Source organism: Sphaerodactylus townsendi, linkage group LG12 (genome assembly GCF_021028975.2).
Source record: "Sphaerodactylus townsendi isolate TG3544 linkage group LG12, MPM_Stown_v2.3, whole genome shotgun sequence".
NCBI classification, from domain to species: Eukaryota; Metazoa; Chordata; class Lepidosauria; order Squamata; family Sphaerodactylidae; genus Sphaerodactylus; species Sphaerodactylus townsendi.
The window spans coordinates 9,806,136-9,834,062 of record NC_059436.1 but is presented as its reverse complement, the minus strand read 5'-3'; the positions used below and the strand labels follow the sequence as shown (position 1 = coordinate 9,834,062).

General features: G+C 45.3%; 1 protein-coding gene across 1 annotated transcript in view; it reads left to right on the top strand.

Annotated features, from left to right (window-relative positions):
* The first annotated feature begins 333 nt into the window (after positions 1-333).
* The window catches only part of SLC37A2 (solute carrier family 37 member 2), a 43,976-nt gene continuing 16,382 nt past the window's right edge, over positions 334-27,927 (top strand). The window contains exons 1-6 of the mRNA XM_048513259.1: positions 334-633; positions 12,502-12,583; positions 13,060-13,147; positions 15,327-15,405; positions 17,509-17,644; positions 24,752-24,828. Of these exons, the coding sequence (XP_048369216.1) occupies positions 575-633; positions 12,502-12,583; positions 13,060-13,147; positions 15,327-15,405; positions 17,509-17,644; positions 24,752-24,828 (521 nt within the window). The 5' untranslated portion in view covers positions 334-574. The remainder of the gene's footprint in view (positions 634-12,501; positions 12,584-13,059; positions 13,148-15,326; positions 15,406-17,508; positions 17,645-24,751; positions 24,829-27,927) is intronic.

Here is a 27,927-nt window from a genome sequence, read left to right as displayed (position 1 = left end):
GAGACCAGGACATGGAGTAACGGGTTCAAAGTGAAGGAAAAGAGATTCCACCTAAACATCAGGAAAAACATCCTGACAGTCAGGGCTGCCCGACAGTGGAACGCACTGCCTCAAGAGTGTGGTGGAGTCTCCTTCTCTGGATGGCCATCTGTCAGGAGTGCTTTGATCGAGTGTTCCTGCATGGCAGTGGGTTGGACTGGATGGATGGCCCTTGGCGTCTCTTCCAACTCTTCTCTGGTTCTACAAGCAGGGAGGGGAGGGGAACCTTGAACAAGCGGCCCCGCCGCCCGGGCTCTGCGCCCGGCTTGTGACCCGTCCCCAAAGGCGCCCGCGCTGTGCGGGGGCGGAGCTGCCCTGCTGGGCGGGCGCCACTCCTCTCTCCGCCCGGCCCAGCCCGATTGCGCCGGGGCGGGGAGCCGGCTTGAATCACCGGCATGTGCCCGACGCCCGGGCTCCGGGGGCGCATTTAAATGCAGGCCGAGGCCGGAGCAGCGCCCGCTTCAAGACACCATCGCGGGCACCGAGCAGAGCTTGCCGCCTCCGCCACCAGCCTCTTGCTCAGCGGCGGGACACCATGAGATCCATCCCCGCTCCCGGGATCCGCTTCCTCCGCTCCTTCCCCAGGGACAGCTGGTAAGCAGAGGATCCCCGGCCCCTGAAGGCGCGCCAAGGTCCCGGCGCCGACTTGCTTTGTGCAGGGATCTCGCGGCTTCGGCGAGCCTTAACCGATGCGCCGTGCATTGATCGGCCTGGGGGGAGATGTCCAGAGATGGGGCCGGGGGTGGGGGCGCTTGAGGGCGGGTTAGGGGCGTGCACAGGGTCAGGGAGAGGAGAGAGATGCTGGGTGGGGGGCGCCCGTTGGGGACCAGGGTCTGCGTGGAAAGGCGCCCTGCAAATGGTGCCTCCAGCCGCGCGAGGATCTGGCAAGCGACCTTTTTTTGTTCTGTCTCGAACAAAGAACCGGCTGGCCGCGGGCAAACAAAGCGCCTTTCTCTCCATACAGATGCAGCCGAGATGCTGCTTCCCGGCCGGGATCCATCCTGACATCATTTTTTTCCCCTTTCGCGAAGGGAGGCGGCTGGGCGGGGGAATGGCTGCAGAAACCACCGAGATCCCTGTAGGAATGCAAGATCCATAAGGAGACTAGTGTCGAGAAAGAGTGGGTGGGAATCCAGGGCGTTGGTTCACGCCAACTTCTCTGAAACCTTTGGCAACCCCCCCCCCCCCCCCCAATATATGACATAGTGATCTTGAGAATCGGCTGCAGTGCAATAGAAGTCTTACTCTACTGTTGAAGATGCATCTCGATAGGGAGAGGTAGAAATTTGGCTGTTCTCTCTAAATCCGAGGGCTAAGATCCCACTTCAGAATGGCTCTCTTTGAACCCTTTTCAGAAGTTACAATCCCCTGGTTGTGGTGGGTTTTCTGGGTTCTTATTCCTAATATTTCTTATTCCTAATGTTTCGCCTGCATCTGTGCCTGGCATCTTCAGAGGTGTATCACTGAGAAATGTGTTCTCTCTGTGATACACCTCTGCAGATGCGGGTCACAGATGCAAGCAACACATTAGGAACAAGATCTACCAGACCACAGCCACACAGCCCGGAAAACTCACCACAACAACCAATTAAATCCAGCCATGAAAGCCTTTGACAATACATTACAATCTCTTGTTCCTGGAGCCCACCCTCTGCGCCTAGTGGGAGCATATGTCACCTGTCATCCTCCCCAAATGCACAGTGGCCTTGTTGTGTGAACTTATTTACCATGCAGGCACAGCTTAGGTTTAAATCAGGGGTGTCAAACTCGCGTCCCTCCAGATGTTCATGAACTACAATTCCCATCAATCCCTCCCAACATGAGCATTGGCTATACTGGCAAGGGCTGATGGGAATTGTAGTTCATGAACATCTGGAGGGCCACGAATTTGATGCCTGTGGTTTAAATGATCTGGCTGTACATGGGAAATATGCATGTTGGCCCTGTTCACACAATATGGTGATGATGCATATTTGGGGGAGGGGGGTGCTCCTGCTATACATAGATTTGATGGGCCCCCAGTAAGTGTGATTCCTGAAAAGGACTCCACAGGCGGTAAATTCCAGACCCGAAGGAGTTCTTAGCATCACTGGTGAAAATCCACAAAGATGAGATGTTGTAACAGAACTTGCAGTAGAGGCACAAGATCTCTGCAAAAAGTCTGCAGAGGAGAAACCGAGTTAGCCTGTAGCCTTTTCCTAACAAAGACCAGGGGTTGGGTTGACCAAGAGGTGGAGAGGGAGATTATGTTCAGCATGCTGTCCAGCATCTCCCAAAAGGACCAGTCAACTTAGGAAAAGAAGAGATTTCGTTTATACAAGCAAAGGTCTTCTTATGTTCCTGTAGACAGATTCATAGAGGATTGGGCTATCAGTGGCTACTAGCCATACTATGGCCATAGCCATAGAAAAGAATCTCCACTTTCAGAGGTGGTAAACCTCTGAATTCTAATTGCAGGGGGCAACATCAGGACTCCTATGTTGGGGGAATAGGCTGCAGGCTCTGTGGCCTGTTGTTGGACCTCCAGAGGATCTGTGTGAGACAGGATGCTGGGGTAGATAGACCTCTGGTCTGACCCAGTAGGGCTCTTCTTTTGCTCTCTTACTTGCTCATGTGGCTTTCTGCCGGTTTATGATGCTTCTTTTCAAAGTGTTCGTAGCACTTACCTTGCCGTCTTTGTGTGCAGTGTTCCCATTCCCACTTTGGGAAGAAACCGAGATGTGGTATGCTTTAAAAATCTTGTGAATGGGCTTTACTTCTTTTGTGTTTCCTGGAGGGTCAGTGTGTATGAGATACAGGGCATGGAAGAAGCAGGTATCTCAGCAGGGTGTGCATCTCATCAAAAAGATTGTTGTAGACAGATTCTATGAATCATCTAAAATGCATCTCATTGAAAAGATTCTTGGCACAATTGCCGGTCTGATTCCATAAAGTATAAACCAGCCCAGTTCTCATATAGGCCATTGATTTCTGGTGTGCACATGAAGGAACACAGGAGGGGCCCCTGGAGGACGTGCTTAATTTAAGGTCAGTTTCCCCTTCTGCTCAATAAATTTTTGAAGAAACCCCCCCCCCCCTTGTTCCTTTAAGTGCTATTTCCAGTACAATATTTTTGTTCACTGGAGAATTCCGGTATGATTTCTATGGTGGTTTACATGTTGCAGTGGATTTTATAGGGAAGGTATCTGATTAGGACACTGAATTCCTGTTATGTTCCTGTTCGCTTGTAGATTTTTCCTTTTCCAGTGAGTCTCCTTCTGGCTATATACTGCTCTGTAGGAATCATTCCAAAACTGGCCCACAGCTAGAAGCAGAGATGGTTTGGGAAAGCAGAAATCCTACTTTAGCATCCTTAGCAGCAGTGGCGTAGGAGGTTAAGAGCTCGTGTATCTAATCTGGAGGAACCGGGTTTGATTCCCAGCTCTGCCGCCTGAGCTGTGGAGGCTTATCTGGGGAATTCAGATTAGCCTGTGCACTCCCACACACACCAGCTGGGTGACCTTGGGCTAGTCACAGCTTCTCGGAGCTCTCTCAGCCCCACCTACCTCACAGGGTGTTTGTTGTGAGGGGAGAAGGGCAAGGAGATTGTCAGCCCCTTTGAGTCTCCTGCAGGAGAGAAAGGGAGGATATAAATCCAAACTCTTCTTCTTCTTCTTCTAAACCTGATGACACATTTGTTTCAATCCAGTTTTGTAGCCTGGTACCAAAGCAAGCAAAAGCACTGGCATTCTAGGCATGTGCATGTTAATGGCATGAACATTTACTATCCTAGATTTGCTGCTATATTAGCTCACAGTGATTGACAAGCGCAGAAGTGCCTTTCTGCTGGGCTCTGTTGAGTGCCTGTAGTGTAACATGAAATAATTGCTGTGTGCTGGAGTTGGGTCAGTTAAGTTTGATCTCACCTGTTCAGGTGACTTAAGAAAATTGCATTTCTGGCTTTAGTATCTTGGACTAGGAAGAGGTGATTGTGTTTATCTAGACTGGCTTTCGTAACAACCTGAAAAGGATACTGCACGGTCCTCAGGAAGATATCTAATCTCAGTTTCATTATTCCTGACCTCAGTAATTAGCCCTTTTTCTGTGGTAAGCATTTGCTGGGCCTCGTGGTAGAAATCTCACCTACTTTCAAAGGCTGAATATTCAGATAGCTGTTTGTTCAAATGAGTCCCTCCCTCTTTTCTGATCTGATCTGATCATCTCTCCATTATTCTATTTATAAGAGCATAAAGTGCTCATACATAGATACTGACAAAGATTGTGCAAGTAGCCAGAATGTTGACATCAGTCTTTGTAAGGAAGCAGGCATGTGGCTGGTTCACACTTGCAGCGTTATCTCCGAGTGAATGCAGAATCCATCAGAGCTTGAACAGACGGAACTTTCATATCACATCCGATGCCGTGGAGTACAATGGGATCGGTTCATAATACATCTACAAGTCATCAAATTATACTTGCCCTGCACATGAAACCTTTGGACTGCACACAGACCAGTGTGGTTTAGTGGTTAAGAGATTCTAATCTGGAGAACAGAGTTTGATTCCCCATTCCACATGAGTGGCAGAGGCTTATCTGGTGAACCAGATGTGTTTCCACACTCCTACATTCCTGCTGGGTTACCTTGGGTTAGTCACAGTTCTTCGGAACTCTTTCAGCCCCACCTGCCTCACAAGGTGTCTGTTGTGGGGAGGGGAAGGGAAAGGAGCTTGAAAGCCACCTTGAGTCTCCTTACAGGAGAGAATGGTGGGGTATAAATCCAAACTCTTCTTCTGCAGAACTGATTCTAGTCTTCCAAGTCAGCTCAGAAGGGCTTATTTATAGCAGGAAGCTAAAAACACCTATTTCCCTGAAAGCGGGGAAACTTGGCTGAGAATGTTTGATTTTTTTAAAATCCCACTTTTATTCTAAGGAACACAGTTATGTATAGGGCTCCACATTTTCAGTTCTGTCCTCATGAGATCTCTGTGAGGTAAATCCAGCAGAAAGAGAGAATGGGGACTGGTGCAGGATTTTCCAGTGAGCTGTCTGGAGGAGTGGTGATTTGAACTCAGCTCTCTGTGGTCCGAGTCCGACATTCTAACCGTTATGCTGCTACACTGATGCAGAAGGAATGCAAGGAATGTCAAGAAATGGCTGGATGCCTACAAGCAGACATAGTCAACTATTTATTCAGGGTTGATTCTCCATCAATGCCGTTTTTTTAGAATTATGCATTTGGTGTGATGTAGGAGGAAGCGGTTAAATATGAAGGGATGTCCATGGGGCAGCTGCCGTGTGCTGGCAGTTGGAGAATGTCGGGGCAAGATTTCTCCCAGGTGCGTGCCAGGAGTGGAAGCATGTTGGGGCAAAAAAATCTTGTCCTGATGTACTTCCTCCCTATGGCGTGCCGAGAGAGGAAGCGCATCGGGGCAAGATTTCTTGTCCCGATGTGCTTCCTTTTGCCCCACCTGTGGTTCTCGCTTTTCTTGTGGAAAGTGAGAGCACTTCCTGTGCAACTTTTGCATCAGCGCAGTGCAAGGCGGGGGGCAGAGCCAGCCGATGTGTAGCTGTGTATGTGGATCTCTGCTTCCTATGTTAATCCTTGGAAGTTCCCACTGGCCACATTTTCTTCATGCACTGAAAACAAGGGCTGTACATATTTCTGGTAGCAGAAATAGCCATTATGGTGAGACAATGCACCCTTATAGAGTCTGAAGGGCTCTGTTATTGATCTCTGTGGTAACGACAGCCTCGATATTTTTTGGAATTACAGTTTATCTGGAGAAAATGGCTGCCTTAGACCTGGTGCTTTATTGCTTTATATTATAACATACTGAGGGCTCTCCCCTACCCAGACCTTTCCTTCTTCATGCTCCACCCCCAAGTCACCAGGATTTCCTCAACCCAGAATTGTCAACCTTAGTCCGTGGCAAAGTGGGGATTTAAACCTGGGTCTCCCAGATCCTCACCTGACGTGTTTCACCACACAGGCTTCCTCTTGCACAGTTTATTTTCTGTCACCTGCATCTTCTCTTTCCAAACAGCCTCTCCAAGAGGAACTCCCTTCCTGTGCTGTGCTTTCCAATTCAGTATGTTCGGCTCCCTCAGGGCATATGACTGGGATTCCCACATTCCTGTTTAATTACCCTTTGCTATCATCCTTATTTCCCGCACCTTCAAATTTTGAATCCTTGGGAGGAGTTACAAACATCCCCTTGGCCTCTGGTCACTGGCTATTACTGCAGTTTTCGGCTCTTCCATTCTCAGCTGAAACCATCTTGTGCCTACTGGTTTCTGCTCGGAGTCCCAGGGACAGCTCCAGACTGAAAACACAGGTTGATCTTTTGCAGGGGAGGTTTCTGGCTTTGCTTTCTCCCCTGAACTGGATTGACACCCTTGGCTCCAATGGCCTTGGGATCACACTGTAGGGTGTCTCTGCTGGATGCCTCTCTCAGCACCAGTTGGCTTTGCAGCAGTGTTCTTTTCCTGGTGCATCTAAAATTAAACCTGATTCTGTGTAGAACTTCCAAGGCTCATGCCTGATGTTCTCATGTTGCAGCTGGGCCAGACTGTGGGAGGTCATCACCAAGCGAGCACTGACCACAGAGCTAGCTTTCTGGCTTCAAAGAATGCTCCATCTGGCACTCAATTGCTTTTATTACATTTCAGTATCATTCTTGGGTCTCAGTCAGAAAGACTGTCTATAAACAAAGTAATAATTCCTGGTTCAGGGCTACTGTATGCCTCAGGTGAGTGGTTTGCCATTGCCTTCCTCTGCACAGTGACCCTGGACTTCCTTGGTGGGCTCCCATGCAAATGCTAGCCAGGGCTAACCCTGCTTAGCTTCCAAGATCTGATGAGAACAGGCTAACCTGGGCAATCCAGGTCAGGACACTCTGTACCTCGCGTGTGATAAATAGTGAATTAACTCAGAAGACAGCAAAGTTCAACATATCACTGCAGCATTTATGACGTCAGCCTCAGCTTGTTGGATTGTCCCTGCTGCAAACCTTCCCTTTGCAGTGGGTGACTCTTGGCTGCTCTTCGGTTTTATCATTCCAGCAAAAGAATCCCAAGCCAACCTGATAACACTGGCCCAGGAGCAGGTTTTATTCTTCCTTTCTGTTTCCGGGCTCTCTTCGTCTTGTTAAATTACCTTCTGCTGTGGCAGAGCCAAGCTCAGTCTTTGCTGATTAGCTTACTGACCACCGAGAGAAAAGAAAATGTAATTATGATCCTGCCTGGTGTAGTGGCTAAGGAGTCAGACTAGGATCTGGGAAACACAGGTTCTAATCCCCATTCTGCCATGGAAAGCTGCTGGTTGACCTAGGGCCAACCACACCCTCTCAAGCCTTGACCCTGGCAAGTATTTGGGTGGGAGACCTCCAAGGAATACACAGAGGCAGGCAATGGCAAACCACCTCTGAAAGTCTCATCCTACGGGGTTACCTGCCTCTGTGTATTCCTTGGAGATGTCAGTTCTGACTTTAGAGCAAATATATATATATAATCATTCACTGACATCTCATTATGTTTCTCTTTAGTTGTAATTTTAAATAGGTGAGGGTTGTAGGAGAAATGCAGCTGACAGGTCGGCCTTTTTGCAGTTCTTTCCGGTTTGGGAGGTTTGTTCACCTGGTTCTCTCATTTTTGTTTTTATAATCTGGGATCCTCTTTCAAAATAACCTCCCGCTGCTTTCCCTTCCACAGCATCAAGCACAGGAATCGCATATCAATTTGGATGTTATTTGTCATATGTAGCATTTGTAAGAAGGTAGTATTCCTCATCAACGTGGCCCTTTGGCACACTGTACCAAGGAAAGCCCGAATTTGCCACTAAGCCTCCCAGAACTTCTTCTCCCAGCTCACACTGTCCTTCTTCTTCCCCCACTGGCCTCACAACTCAATGCTTGGTCCCACATTTAGGTAATTAATTCCTTTGGTGAACTGTTCTTTCCATTACGATTTTCTCTTAATGTATAGCTGCAGTCTCTCTTCCTGTAATTAGATCCTATCTTGGCCCGCTGACTCATTGGAGAACAGGTCCTTGTCTTTTCTGGGACAGCCCTCCTGGTATATGAAGAGCATAATTATATCTCCTTTCAATCTTCTCCTTGTCACACCAAACTTATCCAGCTCCTTCAGTCTTTCCTCATAGAACAGTGCTTTACAGACCACCGACTGTCTCTCGTGCCCTGTTCTGATTTGTCTGTTTCACATTATGTCACCCAGAAGTGGAGGTTGTACTCCAGATGAGGTCCAGCTAGCACAGGATGGAGTGGAACTGTTGTTTCTCATGAATGCTTTCATGCGACTGACCTTTACCTAACACCATCTATGACCCCTTGGTTGTGCATTCACCCACTTATCACACTGCCTTAATCCCAAGTGATTTATGGATAGCCTCTTGGGTTTAGCTAGTTCATTTCCAAAGCAGCCTCCACCAGATCTCTCCCTGTTTCTCTCCTCTGCTCCTTCATATTGCTCATGACTGTGTTATGAAAGGTCAGCCATCTAACAGGTTGTTAACAGAAAAACATATTCTGTGGAAGAGTTATTGTAGTTGCCTGGGGATGGGGAAAATACAAGTCATGTGGCAAGACTGGGCCAAAATATCACTTAAAGCTAACCTTAAAGTTGGATGTGTTGACGTTCAGCACATAAGGAAGGCAAGTTCAAATGAGATAAGGCAAAATACCACTTCTTACTACTTGTGCTCTGGATGAAATTGACCAGGGCAGAGAGAGAATGAGAACTTCTCACAAGCCCAACTCTGCTCCTTGTTTCTAATACCACTTAACAGGTAGGCCCCCTGCTACCAGGATGGCTTAGCGAGGCCCCTTTCACACATGCAGAACTTTCAATCCACTTTCAGTGCACTTTGCAGCTGTGCAGAATCGCAAAATTCACTTTCAAACAACTGTGAAAGTTGATTGAAAGTGCATTATTCTGCTTGTGCTGAAGGGGCCGTAGAGATGCCAAAGGACCAAATGGATAAGTAGCCAGCTCCTTATCAATGAACTACTGCTGACATGCAGCCAGTGAGCTAAAATGAGAGACAGACAGGGGACCAACAGGTGGATGCTCCAGGACTGGTTTACCTGGCAACCATAAATGAAAGCAGGAAATGTGGTAAACCCTACTGGAACATTTTTGAGCTTATTCCCATTTTTACTGAGTAGACCAAAATTATGGTTGAATAGAGAGCCATGAACCTGACAATAATGATGTGCACGTCTCTGTAGAATTAAGTTGACCCCGGACCACTGTGAATAGTGCATAAACGTACATAGTTAAACATGTGGGTTTTTTTTTTCTCTCTGTTTAGTATTTCTGTTCTTTGGGACTCACATTTTGTTTAAAAGCAGAAGTGAAATGAAGTTATCATGGAAAATAGAAACTGCTTAGTTATTTCCTGAAAAATATGACACTCAAATGTTGTACCAGAGCACGCTCTGGTCCTGCAGTTTAGTATTTGCGAGCATAAAAAAGCCTCAATTCCTACATTACTGCTTTAAATCATACAGTGTTTGTGTATAGTGGCTGTGTGAGTTGCACGTATAAAGTGCCATCAAGTCGCAGCCAATTTATGGTGACGGGGCAGCCAAAATTTAAGAGAGACATCTGAAAATCTTCATCTGATTTAAAGAGGTGGTTCCTAAATGGGTTCAGTGGAAGCTTCTTGGTGTGACTTACTGAGAAGATATTAGTGGCAGATGGAAGTGGCAGAATCCACACAGCAAATGTTTCTTAAAGCTTCTGCTTCTGTCATTTTGATGGGGATTAGCCCCCAATTTTTTCTTGTTTACATTTCAGATTTTTCTGCAATCCCACCTAAACAAGTACAGGGAAGGAAAGGAATAATTGCCCTTATGCTGTGTATGCACACATATTTTTGCAGGATGTTGAGTAACTTGCCCAAACACAGCCTTTAAAGACCGCTGTACCTCAGTGGGAAAACTAGGTCTTGTGAGATGCCAGGATCCTTGTTTCCTTGAAGGATGGACCTCTGTTACCTCTACTGTGTGTGGCAGGCCAAGTAAAGCCATGCTCATGTGTTTTCACTCCCCCTCGTGATGCTGGAAACATGCTTATTCATAAGTGGGTCATTTGCTTGGACGAATGGAAAGATGCTGATGCTCCGTTCATCCAGCCCCAGAATTTTCCCCACAAAAGGGGAACCAAAAGACTTCTTGATCACATGACTTGTCTTACAGACAAAGCCAACATTTTCTTCATTGACCTCATATTTAGCTCTTTAGTTGCTTGGTTTATTTTCTGGCATGTAGGTTCTTAGAGGCTTTGGGGTGAGAAACAAACAATTCACATTAAAACAAAATCCGAGGGCTGTCACATGGCTGAGGAAAAGTCTTAGCCATCCTCCGGCGTTTGATTTTCCCACAAAGACATGACTGATTATTGTGGAAACTGGGAATGGACTAGAAGGGTTTTTTGGATGACAGTAATTTGTATTACATTCTTATGTTCTCATCAAGGGAGACTTCCCATAATTGCCATCTATAAAAAGCTCTTAATGGATGCCAGGGAGCTGGGAAAGAGATCTGGCTTGACGAAGCTCTTAGGCCCCTTCCACACATGCAGAATAATGCACTTTTAATCCGCTTTCACAAATTGTTCGAAAGTGGGTTTTGCTATTCCGCACAGTAAAATCCAGCTGCAAAGTGGATTGAAAGTGCATTATTCTGCATGTGCAGAAGGGGCCTTCGTGTTGAATTCCTTGGTTATAATTAGGCGATTGCTTACATCTCAATCTGGGATTTAACTGCAGATATGCTTGGCCTTTCCTGCATACTGGTGCTTCAGCTCTGGCAACTGTCCAGAGATAGACTTCCTTTTGTAGCTGACTCATAACATGGTTCGTTTGGGTGGACTAATGGAAAGATGTTGGTACTCCTTCCAGCACACTCCAGAATTTCTAGGACCAAAGAGGGAACTAAAAACAAGCTGCAGATTTGTTGACTGCATGACTTGACTTTTCCGAAGTTATCCCCCCCCCCCCCCCCCCTGTTTTTCCTTCTGGTAAAAAATAGTGTCAGGGCTCCATTTAGATCCGTGGTCCTATCATATTACCTATAGCCTCAAATATTTTTCCTGCAGAAAGCTTTAGTAATTGACCAAAATCACTACATGTGCATGATGGTTCCTGGTTTATGACATCCTGACTCAACAGTGGCTAAAACATCTTCCTGATTTCACAAGGATAAGATGCTACCCAGTTAGAACTTTAAATGCCAGTTCTGGCACAAACCAGATTCTTGGGAACTGAATGCAATTTTTCTCCAACTGACATTTTTCTAATTCACAACCAAGGTCAGTTTCCCAGCCAGACTATAGAACTTTGCAATTGCTAAAGATCTTATCAGTGAGAGTGTCCTTAGCATCTTGCGACGCAGGAACAGCTGCCCAGCACCATCAAGTATGTGATTTGACTTCAGAGGTGAACACTGTTTACCAATTGCTGAACTGGTAACAGTGAGAACCAAATTAACTTCCTTGCAGTTTGTTCTATCCGCTGAAAAGAAATATGGTGGCTGAAATACTGATTTAAAACCTTTTTTTAAAAAAAATAAAAAACACCCTTTTTCTTTTTCTATCCTTTTTATTTTATTTATGAAGAGAAAGAGAGGGGAAGAGTTTTGGATTTATACCCCACCTTTCTGTAAGGAGACTCAAGGTGGCTTACAAGTGTGCGAATGGCTCCAGGCCTGCACCGGTGACATGTACACTGGTGCCCCACTGATCCCAGGGCCCATGTGGAATCTGCCACTGTTTCTCAACATGTCCGTTGTCAAAAGGATCGTTGTGAGGTGCCATTCTGAGCTCCTGAAAAGTAATAATAATGGTGGGAATCAATAATAAAAAGCAAAGATCTGTTACCTTCTTTTGTACTTATTTGTAAGGATCAGCGAAATATATTTTGTTTGAATTGTATAACGTGGTGGTACCATTTGGAATTCCCTTGAAAGTTACTCCCCCTGAATGCAGAGTTGCCTGTTTGTTAGTAAGGGGTGCTCATGCTCCATCACTGAGTAATAGGGCTGTCAAATGTTTTGGGATTTGGGATTTCTTCAGCTCTACAAGTATGGTAAACATTTGCAGCTGGATGGATTGGGTAGGACATGAAACCACAGCTTTCAGAAAGACCGTTCGGCAGAGGCGTATCTAGGGAAAATGTAGCCTGGTGCAAAATCTGAGTGTGTTCCCCCCCTGCCCCCTGTATGAGCAGCTGCCCTCCTCCACCACGACCAAACAACGTTTTTTGCACCAGATCATCTCACCCGGGGGAAGGAGGAGGGGTGTGGAGGCAATTTTCCACCCCATGTGACTAAATGGATGCAGCCTGGGGACATTTGACCCCATATGTCCCCCTGGAGGTACACCCCTGCCGTTCGGTGCTCACTGTTTCCCACCTGTAGTGTGCTACCATGTTCCTCACATGTGCTCTGTCCTTTCTTTTTCCAGGTATCGAGGATTAATTCTTCTACTGACATTCCTGTGCTACACCAGCTACCATCTCTCACGGAAACCTATTAGCATTGTAAAGGTACATAGCAGGGAAGGGGCAGCTGGGGCTGGTGTCAGGGGTTAGCGTGGAGAGGCAGCTGCCAGGGTCCTGGGCCTGTTAGAGGGTCTTCTGCCAATCAGAGAACTTGGTCCATCCATTCCCACCAGCCTGAGGAAGAACTTCAGGTCCCCTCACACTGACATGCGTGCTTTACATCTTCCACCACAGCCGCCTGCTTTGAAGGGATTTGATGCAAACTCAGGCTTATTCCGCATGGGTCAAAAACAGCAGTGTGAAAACGGTGTGAAAACAGTATAAACCCTTTTACACCGTTTAAAACCCTTTTACACCATTTTCACACCGTTTTCACACTGCTGTTTTTGGCCCATGCGGAATCAGCCTCAGATAAAATCCAGGAAGCAAATGTGGACGAGTTCCTTCAGAAAAAACTCCCTCCCTTCAGCCCTTCTATCTGATACTGAACACAGCCCTCTTTTTCTCTCCCCTTTTGCCAGAGTGAACTACATTATAATTGCTCTTCCCGAGGAGTCAACCCACGCAATGATTCAAACAGTACCACGTGGTGTGACTGGAAGCCGTTTGGTAAGAGTCCTTTTCTCTCTCTGCACTCCCCTCTGAAGTGTGATGCAGTCTCCTCTCGGATGTGAGGGTGAATTGGCTATTTAACTTACCAGGAAAGGTCCTGGTGAGTGGCTGTGTTGGAGAGCCATGGTTAGCCAGGAACCAGTAGAGCCAAACACCTGTAATCCTGCCAGCTCTGCAGGAGTCACTTGGCTAATGTCCTTCAGCCGTGACAATAATCGGTGTCAGCTCATTAGCTGCCTCTGCCCGCATCACCACGGGAGGTGATGTATGAGACAATGCCCATTGTAGGCAGTGAAGGCTGGATCTGAGCTGTGTGGCTTCTGCAGTGTTGGCTCAGATTACTGCTGGAATCACTCAGCTACAATTTTGTCCTGGGCTATTCGTACAAGCCTGGATGCTCGCAGCAATTTTATTGGCGTGAGACACTGCTTCAGAAGACTGTGTCAGCTTTTCTTTCTGCTACCCTATGTGTCCTGAGCCTTTGTTTTTTTTTTTTTAATGAATGGGTTGGATCTAGACTAGATGTTTCCATTGATTTCTGCCCGTGGAGCATGATTTTCCTGTATCCCCACTTCTAGCTACTGGTCCAGGTTATTATTGAGAGCTCTGCCTGGCAACAGCTGTCCAGGGCCCTGGGCCGCCTGATGCTTTTAACTGGAGATGCCTGGGTGTGAATCTGGAACCTTTTCCAGGTGAACCAGATGCTCTACTGCTGAGCCACAGTCATCAGGATGGGTGGAATGTGTGGTTTGACTGTATTCATGGTTACTCTTTGTTACCCTTTGTAAGTTTAGTGCCTGATGTTTCCAAACTTCCCAGTACTTAGGAGCACAACAAAAAATACCATGCTGCCTTTCATGATTCAGATGTCCAATTTTGCAGTGTGAATGGATCCATCATCACTTCATGTGCGAGAGAGAGAGAGAGAGAGAGAGAGAGAGAGAGAGAGAGAGAAACTGTCTACCCAGTGGTTCAATTTGGAGCACTTGTGCTGATGAAATATTAGCTGGCTCTAGTCTTTTTTGCAAACCTTTCTATCTGTATTTAAAGATAATCCAGATTAACCTTGGAAATCACCAAAGAACATGTGGGCTCCTTTGCAGAGAAAGGTGATAGTAAACCATCTCTGCTCACCTGTTGCCTGGAATGCCCCATGGATGGGGTCACCATGAGTTGGTTGCAACTAGAAGGCATGTTCACCTTCTTCAATCTGTTATTGCTCCTGTGTGAGAGGTTGTCGAGGTTCTGTTTTTCCTAAGGCCCACGTCTGCCCACCTTCCAAGAACTCAGGAAACTGTGGATCTTTTCCTAGAAGCTGCTAATGACATCCAATCTGGTCTTTATATCAGTGAATTCATATTTAATAACAAAAAATGCCTTGTGGGTCACGAGTTTATTCTGACATGATTAACAGCCTTACTTATCATACCCGCAGATGTTTGCATTGTAGCTGTGAGCCTCATTAACAGATTGGCTAATGGTTTCCTCCCACTGTTCTTAGGCTTTGGCTGACTGGAGGTCATTAAGTACAACAATTTATCATTCATACAGGGCTTTATTGGCTTTCAGATTTCGCCTTACATTTCCACAAACAAAATTGGGGGGGGGGACTTTTTTCACTGATTTCCCTCTGCTGCTGCAGACCTGCAATCCCCCCCCCCTATACTGTTCTTGAGGCCCCTATTCCCCTAGGAGCAGCATTTTGGAGACCCTTTTGAGCCTCAGCAAGGAGGCAATCTTTCCGCCAGTGTTAGTTTCCGGTGGGATCCAAGCCCTAGTATCGATCTCCGTAATAACCACCTTGTCAGATAGGACCTGATGTTTGTATTCCACACAAGAGAACTAGGAATTGAAATATTCTTTCAAAAAAACCCCACTTCTGGCATCCTGCTAAGATTGTACTGCTTTGGAACGCAGATAGAAGAGTGAAGTGCAGAGGATCCTGAGAAGTCAGGTCGTTATGGAAACAATTCACTTTGGAAAATTAGAAAACACACCAAAATCAGACTGCAATTTCAGATTCCAGAACTGGCATTGGATGTGACTAGCTGTCAACCTGTTCTTCTTTGAAATCCAACTTGCTTCATTACACATTCGTGTGTGAATGTGATATTCCTACTGCTCTGTGGCATGGTTTTCATCCCCAGAAGTTCACCTCTGCTCTGCCTTTTTTCAGATCAGGAAAACTACAAGGAGCTGTTTGGAGCCCTGGATAATGCTTTTCTTGTTGCCTATGCTATAGGAATGTATATCAGGTATGTACCTAAAATGCAGGAAGCAGAAGTGCATCAATCTACCCCCTCCCCACTTACTGGGCTTTTTATGGATTATGGGTCTTTTATTGTAGGTCGGCAGGCCTGTTTCTTTATCACATAGCCTTCTATGTTCATTTGTGACTCACCAAGCTGAGTAAAGCACAGTTCTAAGGATAAAAGATGTCTGCCTTCGGTTCTCTGAGGCCAGTTGTGATTTGCAGGAGTGCTCTCTGCTTTGTTAAACACAAGAGCTCATGGTGGGCATCAATAACTGCAATACATATCAGAGCACCGCTGTTTAATTCACTTCTGCATCTTATGCAGCAGTGGCATAGTGGCTAAGAGCAGGTGCACTCTGATCTGGAGGAACCGGGTTTGATTCCCTGCTCTGCCACTTGAGTTGTGGAGGCTTACCTGGGGACCTTGAGCTTCGGGAGCTCTCTCAGCCCCACCTACCTCACAGGGTGTTTGTTGTGAGGGGGGAAGGGTAAGGAGATTGTAAGCCCCTTTGAGTCTCCTACAGGAGAGAAAGGGGGGGATATAAATCCAAACTCTTCTTCTTCTTATGAAGATTGTGAGGCCAAACACCTTAGGTTGTCTTGCTTGTTGAGACAGAATTAGAAAATAACTTGACAAAGGCCACTATAATAGTGTAATAAACTGCAGTAAAGCTGGATTGCGAAGAACAATGAAATAAAAACAAATAAAAATTAAAAAAACAAAATGAAAACAGTATGGTAATTTAGTATACAGAAACCTGCTTAAGGCTTTTCATAAAAATTGAAGCTACAAACGTACTGTTTTATAACAAGTGCCCTTCCGAACAATCTGAACAATCCCAATCGTAAAATTGGGAACATAACAGTGGAAGATAAGTGAGTTATAGCTATTCTAACCTTCAGGTGGTGACTGGAAATCTCTTGGGATTACAACTGATGTCCAGTCAACAGAGATCAGTACGTTTGAAGAAAATGGTTGATTTGGAAAGTGGACTTTATGGCATTATATCCTGTTGAAATCACTCCCTAAACTCCATCCTCCTCCAATTCTACCCCTGCCCCCTGCAAATCTCCCAAGTATTTTCCAACCTGGAGCTGGCAACCTAGTGAGTTATGATATTTAAAAATGGCTTCAGTGCTCAGAGGCTGTGAACAGACAATACTGAGAGACCCTCGACAGCTATGCTTGGCCTCTAAAGATCTCTTCTTGGCCACTTTAAGAGTCAGAATACTGGGCCAAGACAGGCAGTAGTGAGACAGAGCCAGATGTTCTAAATTTATTGTCTCTTTCCGTAATGTTGGACTTGGTTTCCCTTCACTTGTGGTCTCAAGCATGATTGACCAACGGTGCCATTTGTCACAGAACAATTTAAAGTATCACATAATCCCAGAAATGGTCTTAGAACAAACCTATCAGGTTTGATTACCTTGGTGTATTGTATCAGGAAGCAACCCCGCTGGAAGTCAGTTGACCTGCTTATAAATCATTCAGGTTACAGAGCAAATATACTGTTTCCTTCCCTTCCCAAAAATCCCTGCTATAACTACGGTCATGTAACAGAAGTCAGATAAGAAATCTGCTCATGGAGACTTGAGATGTCAAGCAGGTTGTTGTTTAAATGATGGATTCTGTTTGCTAAGGGTAAAAGAAACCCATTTCAGATTCTTTTTCCCCTAAGTAGTTTTGAATGATCTCCACTGGGTTATTTCCAACATGGCCTCTATGCAGGGACACAGAAGAAATAAAGATTTTGCAATTTAGCTGAGAATTCACCCTCTGAAAATCTCAGTTCGGGAACATATCTGGTGAGTGTCTAGCCCTCATGACTGTAAAGATATTTTTTTAGGGAGAGGCAGTAAGAGGCCGATACCTACTTTAATCTCAGATTCTAGAGAGGTGGCTGGCTGAGATTTCCAGGTAGAACGTCAATGCCTCACCAAGCAGTTTGCCATCCCAATGATCGACAAACCCTCAACCTGTTATGCAATGTGCAGAAAATTGCCTGATCCATTATGCAAAATACATTTTTGGTAGTCAATTTGGAAGTTAACCTTTGAAAGCCAGCTGTTGAATTTAACTCTGTTTCCCCCCCCTCTTGTGCAGCGGGATGTTCGGCGAGCGTCTTCCATTGCGTTACTATCTCTCTGGAGGGATGGTGCTGAGTGGATTATTCACTGCCTTATTTGGACTGGGATACTACTGGCAAATCCATCACCTTTGGTACTTTCTGATTATACAGGTATGGAAACTTGTGCTTGCCGATGGGTGGTCCTCTTATGAGAATCATCTTGTGAGTATAGTCACATAAAGGTGGACCATTAGATAGGGAGGGAACACTTATTGGAGACGTATAGGGCTTTCAGCTCTTAAAATAATATGGATTGGAGCTCAAGATTGTGATTCTGGCTCCATATGTTACACGAATGATGTCAGCAGTCACATGAATGTTGAGGTTGGGCAAACAGAAGCCAGGAATAATTAGCCACTGGAATAGAGAAGAGCACAGTAAACATTTCCAACCCAGCTGTGTTAGTCACAATGAGATGCCTCAGTCAATCAAGAGGTTATTGAGCCTGATGCAGGAATTCCTGGATGGGATGCTTCTGGTTTTGGTCGGAATACCCAAGTCATAAGTTTATAACTATCTGTGATTCAGTAACATTCTGCCCAAGTACCATCCTGTTTTTGAGTGAGCAAATGGCCTATGTCTGAAGGAGGCCTTTTCTTATTTGGGTATTCTCTTCTTTTTTTTCTTGATAAGATTATATCCCACTTTTCAAAGCTGTGCAACATTTTAAAATGCAATTTTTACATCTTAAATTCACATGCATACAATTATTTCCAGCATTTTAATTCTTGCTTTGGTTTGTCTTTTCAACATCTTGTACCCTATCCATTCCTTATTGTTCTGCAACCAGCATCTCCTCTGTCTTGTCTGGATTCAGCTCCAGTTTATTTCTCCTTAACATCCAGGTAACAACCCAAGAGAGAGACTGCTGCTTCTGGGAGTTTAGTTAATGAAATATAGAAGAAGAAGAAGAGTTTGGATTTATACACTGCCTTTCTCTCCTATAAGGAGATTTAAAGTGGCTTACAAACTCTTTTCCCTTCCTCTCTCTACAACAGACACCTCGTGAGGTAGGTGGGGTTGAGAGAGTTCAGAGAGAACCATGACTAGCCCAAGGTCACCCAGCAGGAATGTAGGAATGGGGAAACCAATCTGGTTCACCCGATAAGAGTCCGCTGCTCATGTGTAAGAGTGGGGAATCAAACCAGGTTCTCCAGATTAGAGTCCGCTTGCTCTCAACCACTAAACCACGCTGGCAGAGCAATCCAATCAATCCAATAGAATTATTCCAACCTAAATGGATTTAGCAACTTTATATAGTGACGGAAAGTGCTTTCATGTCACAGCTGACTTATGCTGACACATAGGGTTTTCAAGGCAAAAGATGTCTGGAGTTGGTTTGCTCAATGGCTTTGAGTCATGCGTCTGCCACTGCCTTCCTCTGCATGAGCTTTCTGAGAGAATCGTGACTGGCCCAAGTTCACCCAGCAGGCTTCACATTTTTGTCAATTAATTGGTTAAAACTCACACCATTAATTTAGAACCTAAACCTAAACTCTCTAAGCTTACTCATTCAGAAGTAAGCCCCATTTTATGTCTTAGGCCCCTTCCGCACACGCAAAATAATGCGTTTTCAAACCACTTTCACAACTGTTTGCAAGTGGATTTTGCCATTCCGCACAGCTTCAAAGAGCATCGAAAGCAGTTTGAAAGTGCATTATTCTGCATGTGCGGAATGAGCCTTTCTTTCAAGAAAGTGTTCTTAGAATTGCTCTGTTAAGACTGATTTAATGGGTGACAGTCTAGTGGTATTTTTGTAATTTCTGTCACAGCAACACACCAGTGTGTGTTCGAATGTGGTCTGTAGTGGTTAGTGTTGGACTAGGATCTGGGAAAGCCAGATTTGAATCCCCGGTGTGACATAGAAGCTTTCTTGGTGATCCTTGGGGCAGTGGCATACTTTTAGCTTAAACTATCTTACAGGGTTTTTGTAAGGATAAAACTGAGGAGAAGAGAATGATATAAGCTGCAGGTGAATGCTGCAGTGATTCTCCAATTTTTCTACTCTAAAGGACACCAATTTGTCCCCGCTGCACTGAAAATCTTCAATGCAAAGATAATCCCTCAGCTATTATATGGAGCCCCAATATGGATCCCCCAAATTAAATCACCTTTTGAGTCAGTACAGGGATACTTTTTGCAAAGAATTTTAGGGTCACCAAGGTGTGTCCCATATGACACCCTATGCAGAGAAACTGGACAAAATAGTATGGAACTGATGGCATGGACAAGAGTATTTAAGTACTGGACCCAAATTCATTTTGAGCCCAGACCCAATGGTTTTATACATCAACTCTTATCAGAATCTACATCTGTGAAATGGTTGGCTTGACATCGATAAGAAAACTTAAACAACATGGGGCTTAATAGCTGACCAGTTCCAAACTGTAATGTCTCGCCATCAGAATTCATAATGAAATTAAATCTGTTTTAGTTGAACGGCAGAGAAACTGAGGAATGTTGCAGGAGGGGGGGAAAAGCTGCTCCCCACAGGCCTTGGGAATTGTCCGATCAGATTACTGTGCCAATCTATCTGTACATTCTGTGCCAGTAATCCCAAACAACGCATGAGTGTACACTTTGGCTCGGTTTAATGCGCTACCCTAACAGCTTTAATGACTCTTGGCAGGTATAATAACACTCCATATGAGAACAGGTTATGTCAATGTAACATGGCCGCTTGCTGAGGACGGGTTCAACATGTACTATTGGAATGTCCAATACTAATGCACGAAGTCATTCTACGCTCCATGTACATCTGTCCATTGGTAGAGAGCTCAAAGCAGCTGTCAGGTTACCATCAGTGATGAACTTTCTACTGAAAGGGTACTGTGATCTTGTATGTGAGAATGTTGCAAGTTTTTTGAGGCACTATTTGGTCAGGCGCAATCATTGCCTACATAGCAGTAATGGTTAAATTAATTTATATGTGCGGTTTACAAGGCGTGGTACAGGAATGTGTTCAACATTGTTTTAATGTATTTAATGTTTTAATGGATTTTAATGTTTTAATGTCTCAGTTAGTAGATAAATACCCCTTTTCTACTAACTCTGTAATTTATAATGCCAATAAAGGCTTTGGAATTGGAATTGGATATAAGCTGCTTTGGATCCCCATTGGGGAGAAAAATGGGGAACAAATAAATGAATAATAAGTATTCCAAGTGAACAAACCTTTCTGTTTGAATGCCCCTGTTTAGAATTGGCCCCTCATGGGTTGATTAATTAAGCCCTTCCCTGATTAACCAACCTATAACACTGGTTAAAACACACAACTCCAGCAAAAAATCTCTTCAATCCTTTAACAAATGCTTGTATTTCACCAAGCTGCTGCCACAGGCTGTGTCCTCGGATAACTCCCGTGAATCATTCCATAATGAGCTTTCTGGTTTTATATTGTTCTGTCGCAAAATCTGGGCTTGGCCTTGCTGCCTCTGAACATGAAACCTGAAGCAGATCCTTATCAGTTGGGATCATATGATCCTTGCTTATAAAAATCCCACAGAGTCCCAAAGTTTTCTCAGGTTGAAATTAAAATGACACTGGGGTGGAGAGCCAGCGTGGGGTAGTGGGTAAGAGCAGGAGGATTCTAATCTAAAGAACCAGGTTTGATTCCCCACTCCTCCCCTGAGTGGCAGAGGCTTATCTGGTGAACCAGATGTGTTTCTACACTCCTACATTCCTGCTGGGTGACCTTCGGTTACTCACAGTTCATTCAGAACTCTCTCTCAGCCCCACCTACGTCACAAGGTGTCTGTTGTGGGGAGAGGAAGGGAAAGGAGTTTGTAAGCCAGCTTGAGTCTTCTTACAGGAGAGAAAAGTGGGATATAAATCCAAACTCCTCCTCCTCCTCCTCTTGCCTTCACTGATTGAGGCATCTGGACTATGACCAAAGAGTAAACAGTTTAGTGCTGCAGCAACACATCTTTGGGTATTATATTGTGTTATAGTAGTCGTTCATGACTGGATGACGTAGTCCACACAGCGAAATCCAGTTGCTGATCATTGCCATTGAGCAGTGATAGCAGCCAATCATGGATGGGTCCAGGAGAACATTGCCCTTGTCCTTCCTCCTGTATCCCACCTCATAAATCTACAGCAAGGCTAATATGTCTGCAGTATTTTGAGTATTTCTTTCACTGACATCTTGGAAGTCAAGAAAGTGTACATCGGGTTTCTAGGGTCTTCAGCAAAGTTACTGCATCACAATACTTTCCCCAAAGAGCCGTCCATTCTGCGAGTAATAACTTACCAGTGGTCCCTGACCTCAGAGTTATTTCAGCTTTGGTCCTAATCTGATGGAGCACTCTGGCCCCTTCTGCATATGCAGAATAATGCACTTTCAATCCACTTTTGGAGCTGTGCAGAATAGCAAAATCCACTTGCAAACAATTGTGAAAGTGGATTGAAAGTGCATTATTCTGCATGTGCAAAAGGGGCCAAAGTCAAGTAAGACCCAAGCCCTGGGGACTTACCACAGTTTCACAGTGCCTGAAAGTGCCTGTTCCTCCAAGCTAGATATACCGCTCACCCCTGAAGGGTTGAGGGCTGCAACGGTTTCCAATCAACTGATCTTCCTTTCCTTTTTCCCTTTCCCTTTCCCCTCTCCCTTTCTCATTTTGCTTTCCTCTCTCCCTCTCCCCCCCCCTTTTTGAACAGTATAGGAATATCTAGTTTATAGAAGAGTTTTGGGAAAATTCCATTCTTCTAGGGTTGATTTGTATTGGTACCAAAATATTGATAGAATTATTGCTGCTTGTTTTAATGTTTTATTATATTGGGGAAGGGCGGCCTAGAAGTCAAATAAAACAAACACATACATACATATATACCGCCAGGGCAGCGCATGTATCTGTAGTTATTCATTATCATCTGCACTAAGCCTGAACAGCAATATGTCTCTGGGTCTTCTCCATCTGTGGTTTCTTGTCTGCTCCAATGGCTTCAGGTCATGTGTCTCCTATCACTGCCACTATGTTATGTAACCATATTGCTGTTTTTGTTGCTGGTTGGGTAAAGAGCCTTCTTATTCCTCTGGCTCACTTCCCCTACCTGAAATTATGTTGGTGAAAATTCATTCTCATTTTCCCTCCTACACTTTCACGGATTTGGCTTCCAAAATGGCTTCAGGAAATAGGTCAGGTTCATTAACCCAAGTTTTCCTCATGGGGAAATTGAGAACATAATGAACAGTGCAGAATCCTTATGTCATGAAAGGCTGTAATTGTCTTGGGAGAGGAAACAGATACTCTTGGCTCACCTGATTGGTTAATAAACATGAATCATGTGAAACCTTTGTCAGCACCTCAGTTTATTTGGGATGTCTATGGCTGGTAAGCAAAGCCTGCTTAGAATAGAGCTCCAGACTGACTCTGAAGCCCACATGTGTTGGGACCACCAGTGTGGTGTAGTGGTTAAGAGCAGGTGCATTCTAATCTGGAGAACCAGGTTTGATTCCCCGCTTTGCCACTTGAGCTGTAGAGGCTTATCTGGTGAACCAGGTTAGCTTGTGCACTCCAGCACATGCCAGCTGGTTGACCTTGGCGGGTCACAGTTCTTCAGAGGTTTCTCAGCCCCACCCACCTCACAGGGTGTTTGTTGTGAGGGGGGAAGGGAAAGGAGATTGTAAGCCCCTTTGAGTCTCCTTACAGGAGAGAAAAGGGGGATATAAATCCAAACTTTTCCTCCTCCTCCTCCTCCTCCTCCTGTATCAGTCTTCCCATGCATGCATGTTTCACTGTCCTCTCCACAGTCCTGAAGGTCTTTCTTCCACTGCCATTCAGTTAAAAATACCACCCCCTGTAAAAATAGGCTGCCAAGTTTATTCTCAGCAACCAGACATTCCTCATCTCTGCAAAGAGGGGTTCTTCTTTCAGGCAGGCACAATTGAGGCATATTCAGCTGTATCCTTCCTTCCCTTCCTCCTTCAAATGGCCTCAAAAGTAAAAGTAGAAAGATTTCCCCCATTGGGCTTTCTTGGTTATTGTTGGTGTTTTGTTGGGTTGATTCAAATGATTCGCTCTTAAGAATTGTTAGCGGCTTCCTTGGCCAAAAAGCAAGATGAAATAGAATCATAGAATCATAGAGTTGGAAGAGACCACAAGGGTCATCAAGTCCAACCCCGTGCCATGCAGTAACACAGTATCAAAGCACTCCCAACATATGTTCATCCACCCACCTGGAAACTTCTGCAGATTGAAACTTACACTTTCAAAGTTCAAAATCCCTGCTTAGCCCTGGATGCCTGTGGATTAGTTCTGGCCACACAGCTGAGCCCACCTCACAGGATTGTTGCTATGGCCACATTATATTGTCCTGAACTCTGAAGACAGGGAGGGTGGAAGTTACACGAAACAGAAAATAAAAAATGAGAGGATACAGATTTCTGCAACAGAATTTTCAGATCTATCTTAAATGAAGATTCTCAGTGAGAGTCTCCTTCAAACCTGAATCAAATGTGTGTAGCCCAGATGAGATTTCACAGCTTTTTATGGTTCTTTTTTGGTGGGAAGGGGCCAGTTGACAGTCTGTTAGCAAAAAGGGGCGGGGCTTCCAGTAATGGGATCATGCCACCAAAATGAAACTGCACTGCAAGATAGCATGGCATCAAATGCACCGTAGTCTCACCGCTTGCCGTATTTATTTATTTTTGCCAGACTAATTGCTGCAGCACAGCTAGCCTCAAAGAAGGACAGCATGTGCACAATTTGACTTTTAGGATGCCCTAAAGACTGAGGCAGCAGCAGAATAATTGCTACATACAGAAAGCTGAAAAGGGGACTTGGCTCCCTACGAAACGAGACTGAATATACCGATTGTCTCGTTCTGACTACTTAATATATTATACAGAATGGCTGAAGGAGCTAGTTTGATTATTTGCACACTCTGAGGGTCTAGCTCACCACATTGTATTTTGTTTGTCCGTTCAACTATGATTGTATGATTTGGACTGAGCAAGCTAGATCAATTGTGTACACTCTCTGTGGTATCAGTTTATTTCTCCAGTTGTTATAAGAGCTTTTACTCTATGTTTGCAAGACTGTTTTTCAATCTATATTGTTTCCCTGCACACTCACAACTTATGGTTTTTGTTGCAATACAGCCGCACTGAATTCATTGCCAGTGAGTTTAGAATTATTTCTATTGTTGTTGTTTTCCTGTTACACTAAACTCACCGTTTGTGTTTTGCATATTTTTTTTGCTCTCCCCATCTCCCAGGTCTGCAACGGTCTGGTCCAAACAACCGGCTGGCCCTCCGTAGTGACGTGCGTCGGCAACTGGTTTGGAAAGGGGAAGTGAGTCTGTTTTGCTCATCTCTTCAACTGCGTTTCTCAAGCCTCAGTTGCTTCATCCTCATCTCTGGAGGAAGAGTCTGATTGATGGCCTTGCTGAAACAGGAAGTGTAGCCAGGGGTGGAAGTGGGTCAGCAGTCTGATTCAAGAGGAGGCATCCCCAGTGCCATAGCCAAAAATTTGATGATTGGAGGTGGGGTGGGGGTGGGGGGGGAGAGACGAAAGGTAGATCAACTGGAAGGAGGGTGAAACAGTGTACATCAAACAGAATCTGAGAAGCAGTGGTATTTTAAAGCTGATTTCTGCATTGCTTATTAATACAATAATAAGTGTGATTCCAAGTCCATGGTGTTCTCCTGGCAACACATGCCAGCTGGGTGATCTGGGCTAGTCACAGTTCTTTGGAGCTCTCTCAGCCCCACCCGCCTCACAGCGTGTTTGTTCTGAGGGGGGGGGGAGGAGTTTGTAAGCCCCTTTGAGTCTCCTTACAGGAGAGAAAGGTGTGATATGAATCCAACTCTTCTTCTTTCCTCTGCGTAGCAACCCAGTCCTTTCTTGGTGTTCTTCCATCTAAGTACTAGCCCATACTCAACCCTACTTAGCATCCAAACACTAACAGGATCAGGCTACTGTGGCTGCTATTAATACACTACGAGACAATACAATGTAGTTTAATAATACGTTCCAAGCGTCTGTCCATCATCCCAGTACCTTTCATGCTGTTCGCCCAGATCACTAGAAGGCAGAACCAGCCTTGCTTCCTACTGAGCAGTTCGGCAGAATTGTGCCTGCGCGCCCCCCTCTTCTGTCTCCACAAGTGAAAGGCCTAAAGATCTGGTGTGTATGCCAAGTGCTGCCAAGTCCCAGCCGACTCACAGTGACCTTTAGCAAGGCTAGTGATGAAGCAGAGGTGGGTTTGCCTTCGCCACAGCAGAGTCTTTCTTGTACCGACCTCTCTTAGCTTCTGAGCTCTGATGGGATCAGGCTGTGCTCTGCTGCCTCCTCTTCTGCTAAAAATATATTTCATAATCACTTACTGTATCCAGTATGAAGAGATTGTGGGTGTCATGCCAGTCCTACTCAGTATGGATGCCCCAGGCAGTAAAAGACAGCTGCTTGGAAAACGTACCTATTTTATTTTAACTTGTACAGGAGTCTTTCTGCAAAGAGCTTATGGACGGATAAAGCTGCCCATTGCCACAGCACAGTGCTGACGTATCTCACAACCCTCTGCTTCATCCGGCAGCAGCTGTCTGGGTTCCCAGGCAAAACTTTCTCCCCATCCTGACTAGTAAAGACCTGTTTTTCTGGAGATGCCCAGCATGGAACTTGTGCCCTTCATCACACAAAGCCTATGCCCAGCTTCCAGAGCGATGACCTCGCTCAGCTTTAAGCAGTGATGGCCAGGGCCTTACCTGCTTACCTTCAGCCTTTGAGATTCATCTTGTGCCTTCAAACCCTTTTTCTAGATCTGCTTATAAAATGGTCAAAGGTCTGGAGTCCATGCCCTGCAAGGAGAGACTTAGGGAGCTGGCTGGGTATGTTTAGTTTGGTGAAGAGAAGGCTAAGAGGTGACATGATGGCCATGTTTAGATATTTGAAGGGATGTCATGTTGGTAAGGGAGCAAACTTGTTTTCTGCTGCTCCTGAGACTAGGACCAGGAGTCATGGGTTCAAGGTGCAGGAAAAGAGATTCCACCTAAACATCAAGAAAAACTTTCTGACAGTAAGGGCTGTTTGACAGTGGAATGCACTACCTCCAAGTGTGGTGGAGTCTCCTTCTTCGGAGGTTTTTAAACAGAGGTTGGATGGCCATCTTTCAAAAGTACTTTGATTGTGTGTTCCTGCATTGCAGGGGGTTGGACCTGATGGCCTTTGGGGTCTCTTCCAACTCTATGATTCGATGATTCTCTTGTAGGCATGCAAACTCAGCAGAAGGCCGCAGAGACAGGTGACAAAGCCTGCCTGCATCTTCCTGCCCATTCACATGCAGTTTCCTTTTGTAGTGGTGAAAACCAGCGCCAAGTTCCCCGACAGTTTCCTCCTTTTGGTTTGTAGAAACTACCTGCCAGACTCTTGCTCCACGAGCTGTGCTTCCTGCTGGGAAGGGACTGTGGGCATCTGGCTGTCTGCGGCTGTAGCTGCTGTGGTTGAGTGACCGGCAGTGCATTCTGAGAAGGGTTGTACTCTTTTAAGCCCATTTGACTTCAGCTTAGAAGGGTGAAAGTTGATTTGTTTGAAACGTGATGTTGGAGGAGAGTTTTATGGACACCATGGACCACCCAAAAGACAAATCAGTGGTTCTAGATCAAATCAAGCACGAACTTTTCCTAGAAGCTGCAAAATGATTAAACTGAGGCCGTTGTACTTTGATCACATCATGAGAAGAGAGCAGTCATTGGAAAAGACAGTGCTACTCAGTAATAAGGCAGCAGGAAAAGAGGAAGAAGAAGAAGAGTTTGGATTCATATCCCCCCTTTCTCTCCTCCAGGAGACTCAAAGGGGCTTACAATCTCCTTCACCCCTCAGAACAAACACCTTGTGAGGTGGGTGGGGCTGAGAGAGCTCCAAAAAGCTGTGACTAGCCCAAGGTCACCCAGCTGGCATGTGTGGGAGTGCACAGGCTAATCTGAATTCCTCAGATAAGCCTCCACAACTCAAGCGGCAGAGGTGGGAATCAAACCCGGTTCCTCCAGATCAGAGTGCACCTGCTCTTAGCCACTGCTCTTAGCCACTACGCCAACATGAGATGAATGGACTCTATAAAGGAAGGCACTGCCCTCAGTTTGCAAGTCTTAAGCAAGGCTGTTACGGATAGGATGTTTTGAAAGTCATCAGTTCATCACAGAAGGGTGAAACTGCTTGTAATGGCACCATAAGATACTGTTTTTAAGAAGAGCTTGCTTGCTTCTAGTTAGCAGGAGAATAGTCATTTCTATCAGTGTTGGAACTGTGTGTCCACTCTGTTGGGAAAATGTTAGGGCCTGGGTCCTTTTTGCTCACAGGAGGCACTTCCACTTGTGGAAGAAGGGGAGGTGAATTTTTTTTTCCAACTCCCCCAACCTCACTGTAGCCTCAGCACTTTCACTTCCATTCTGTCCC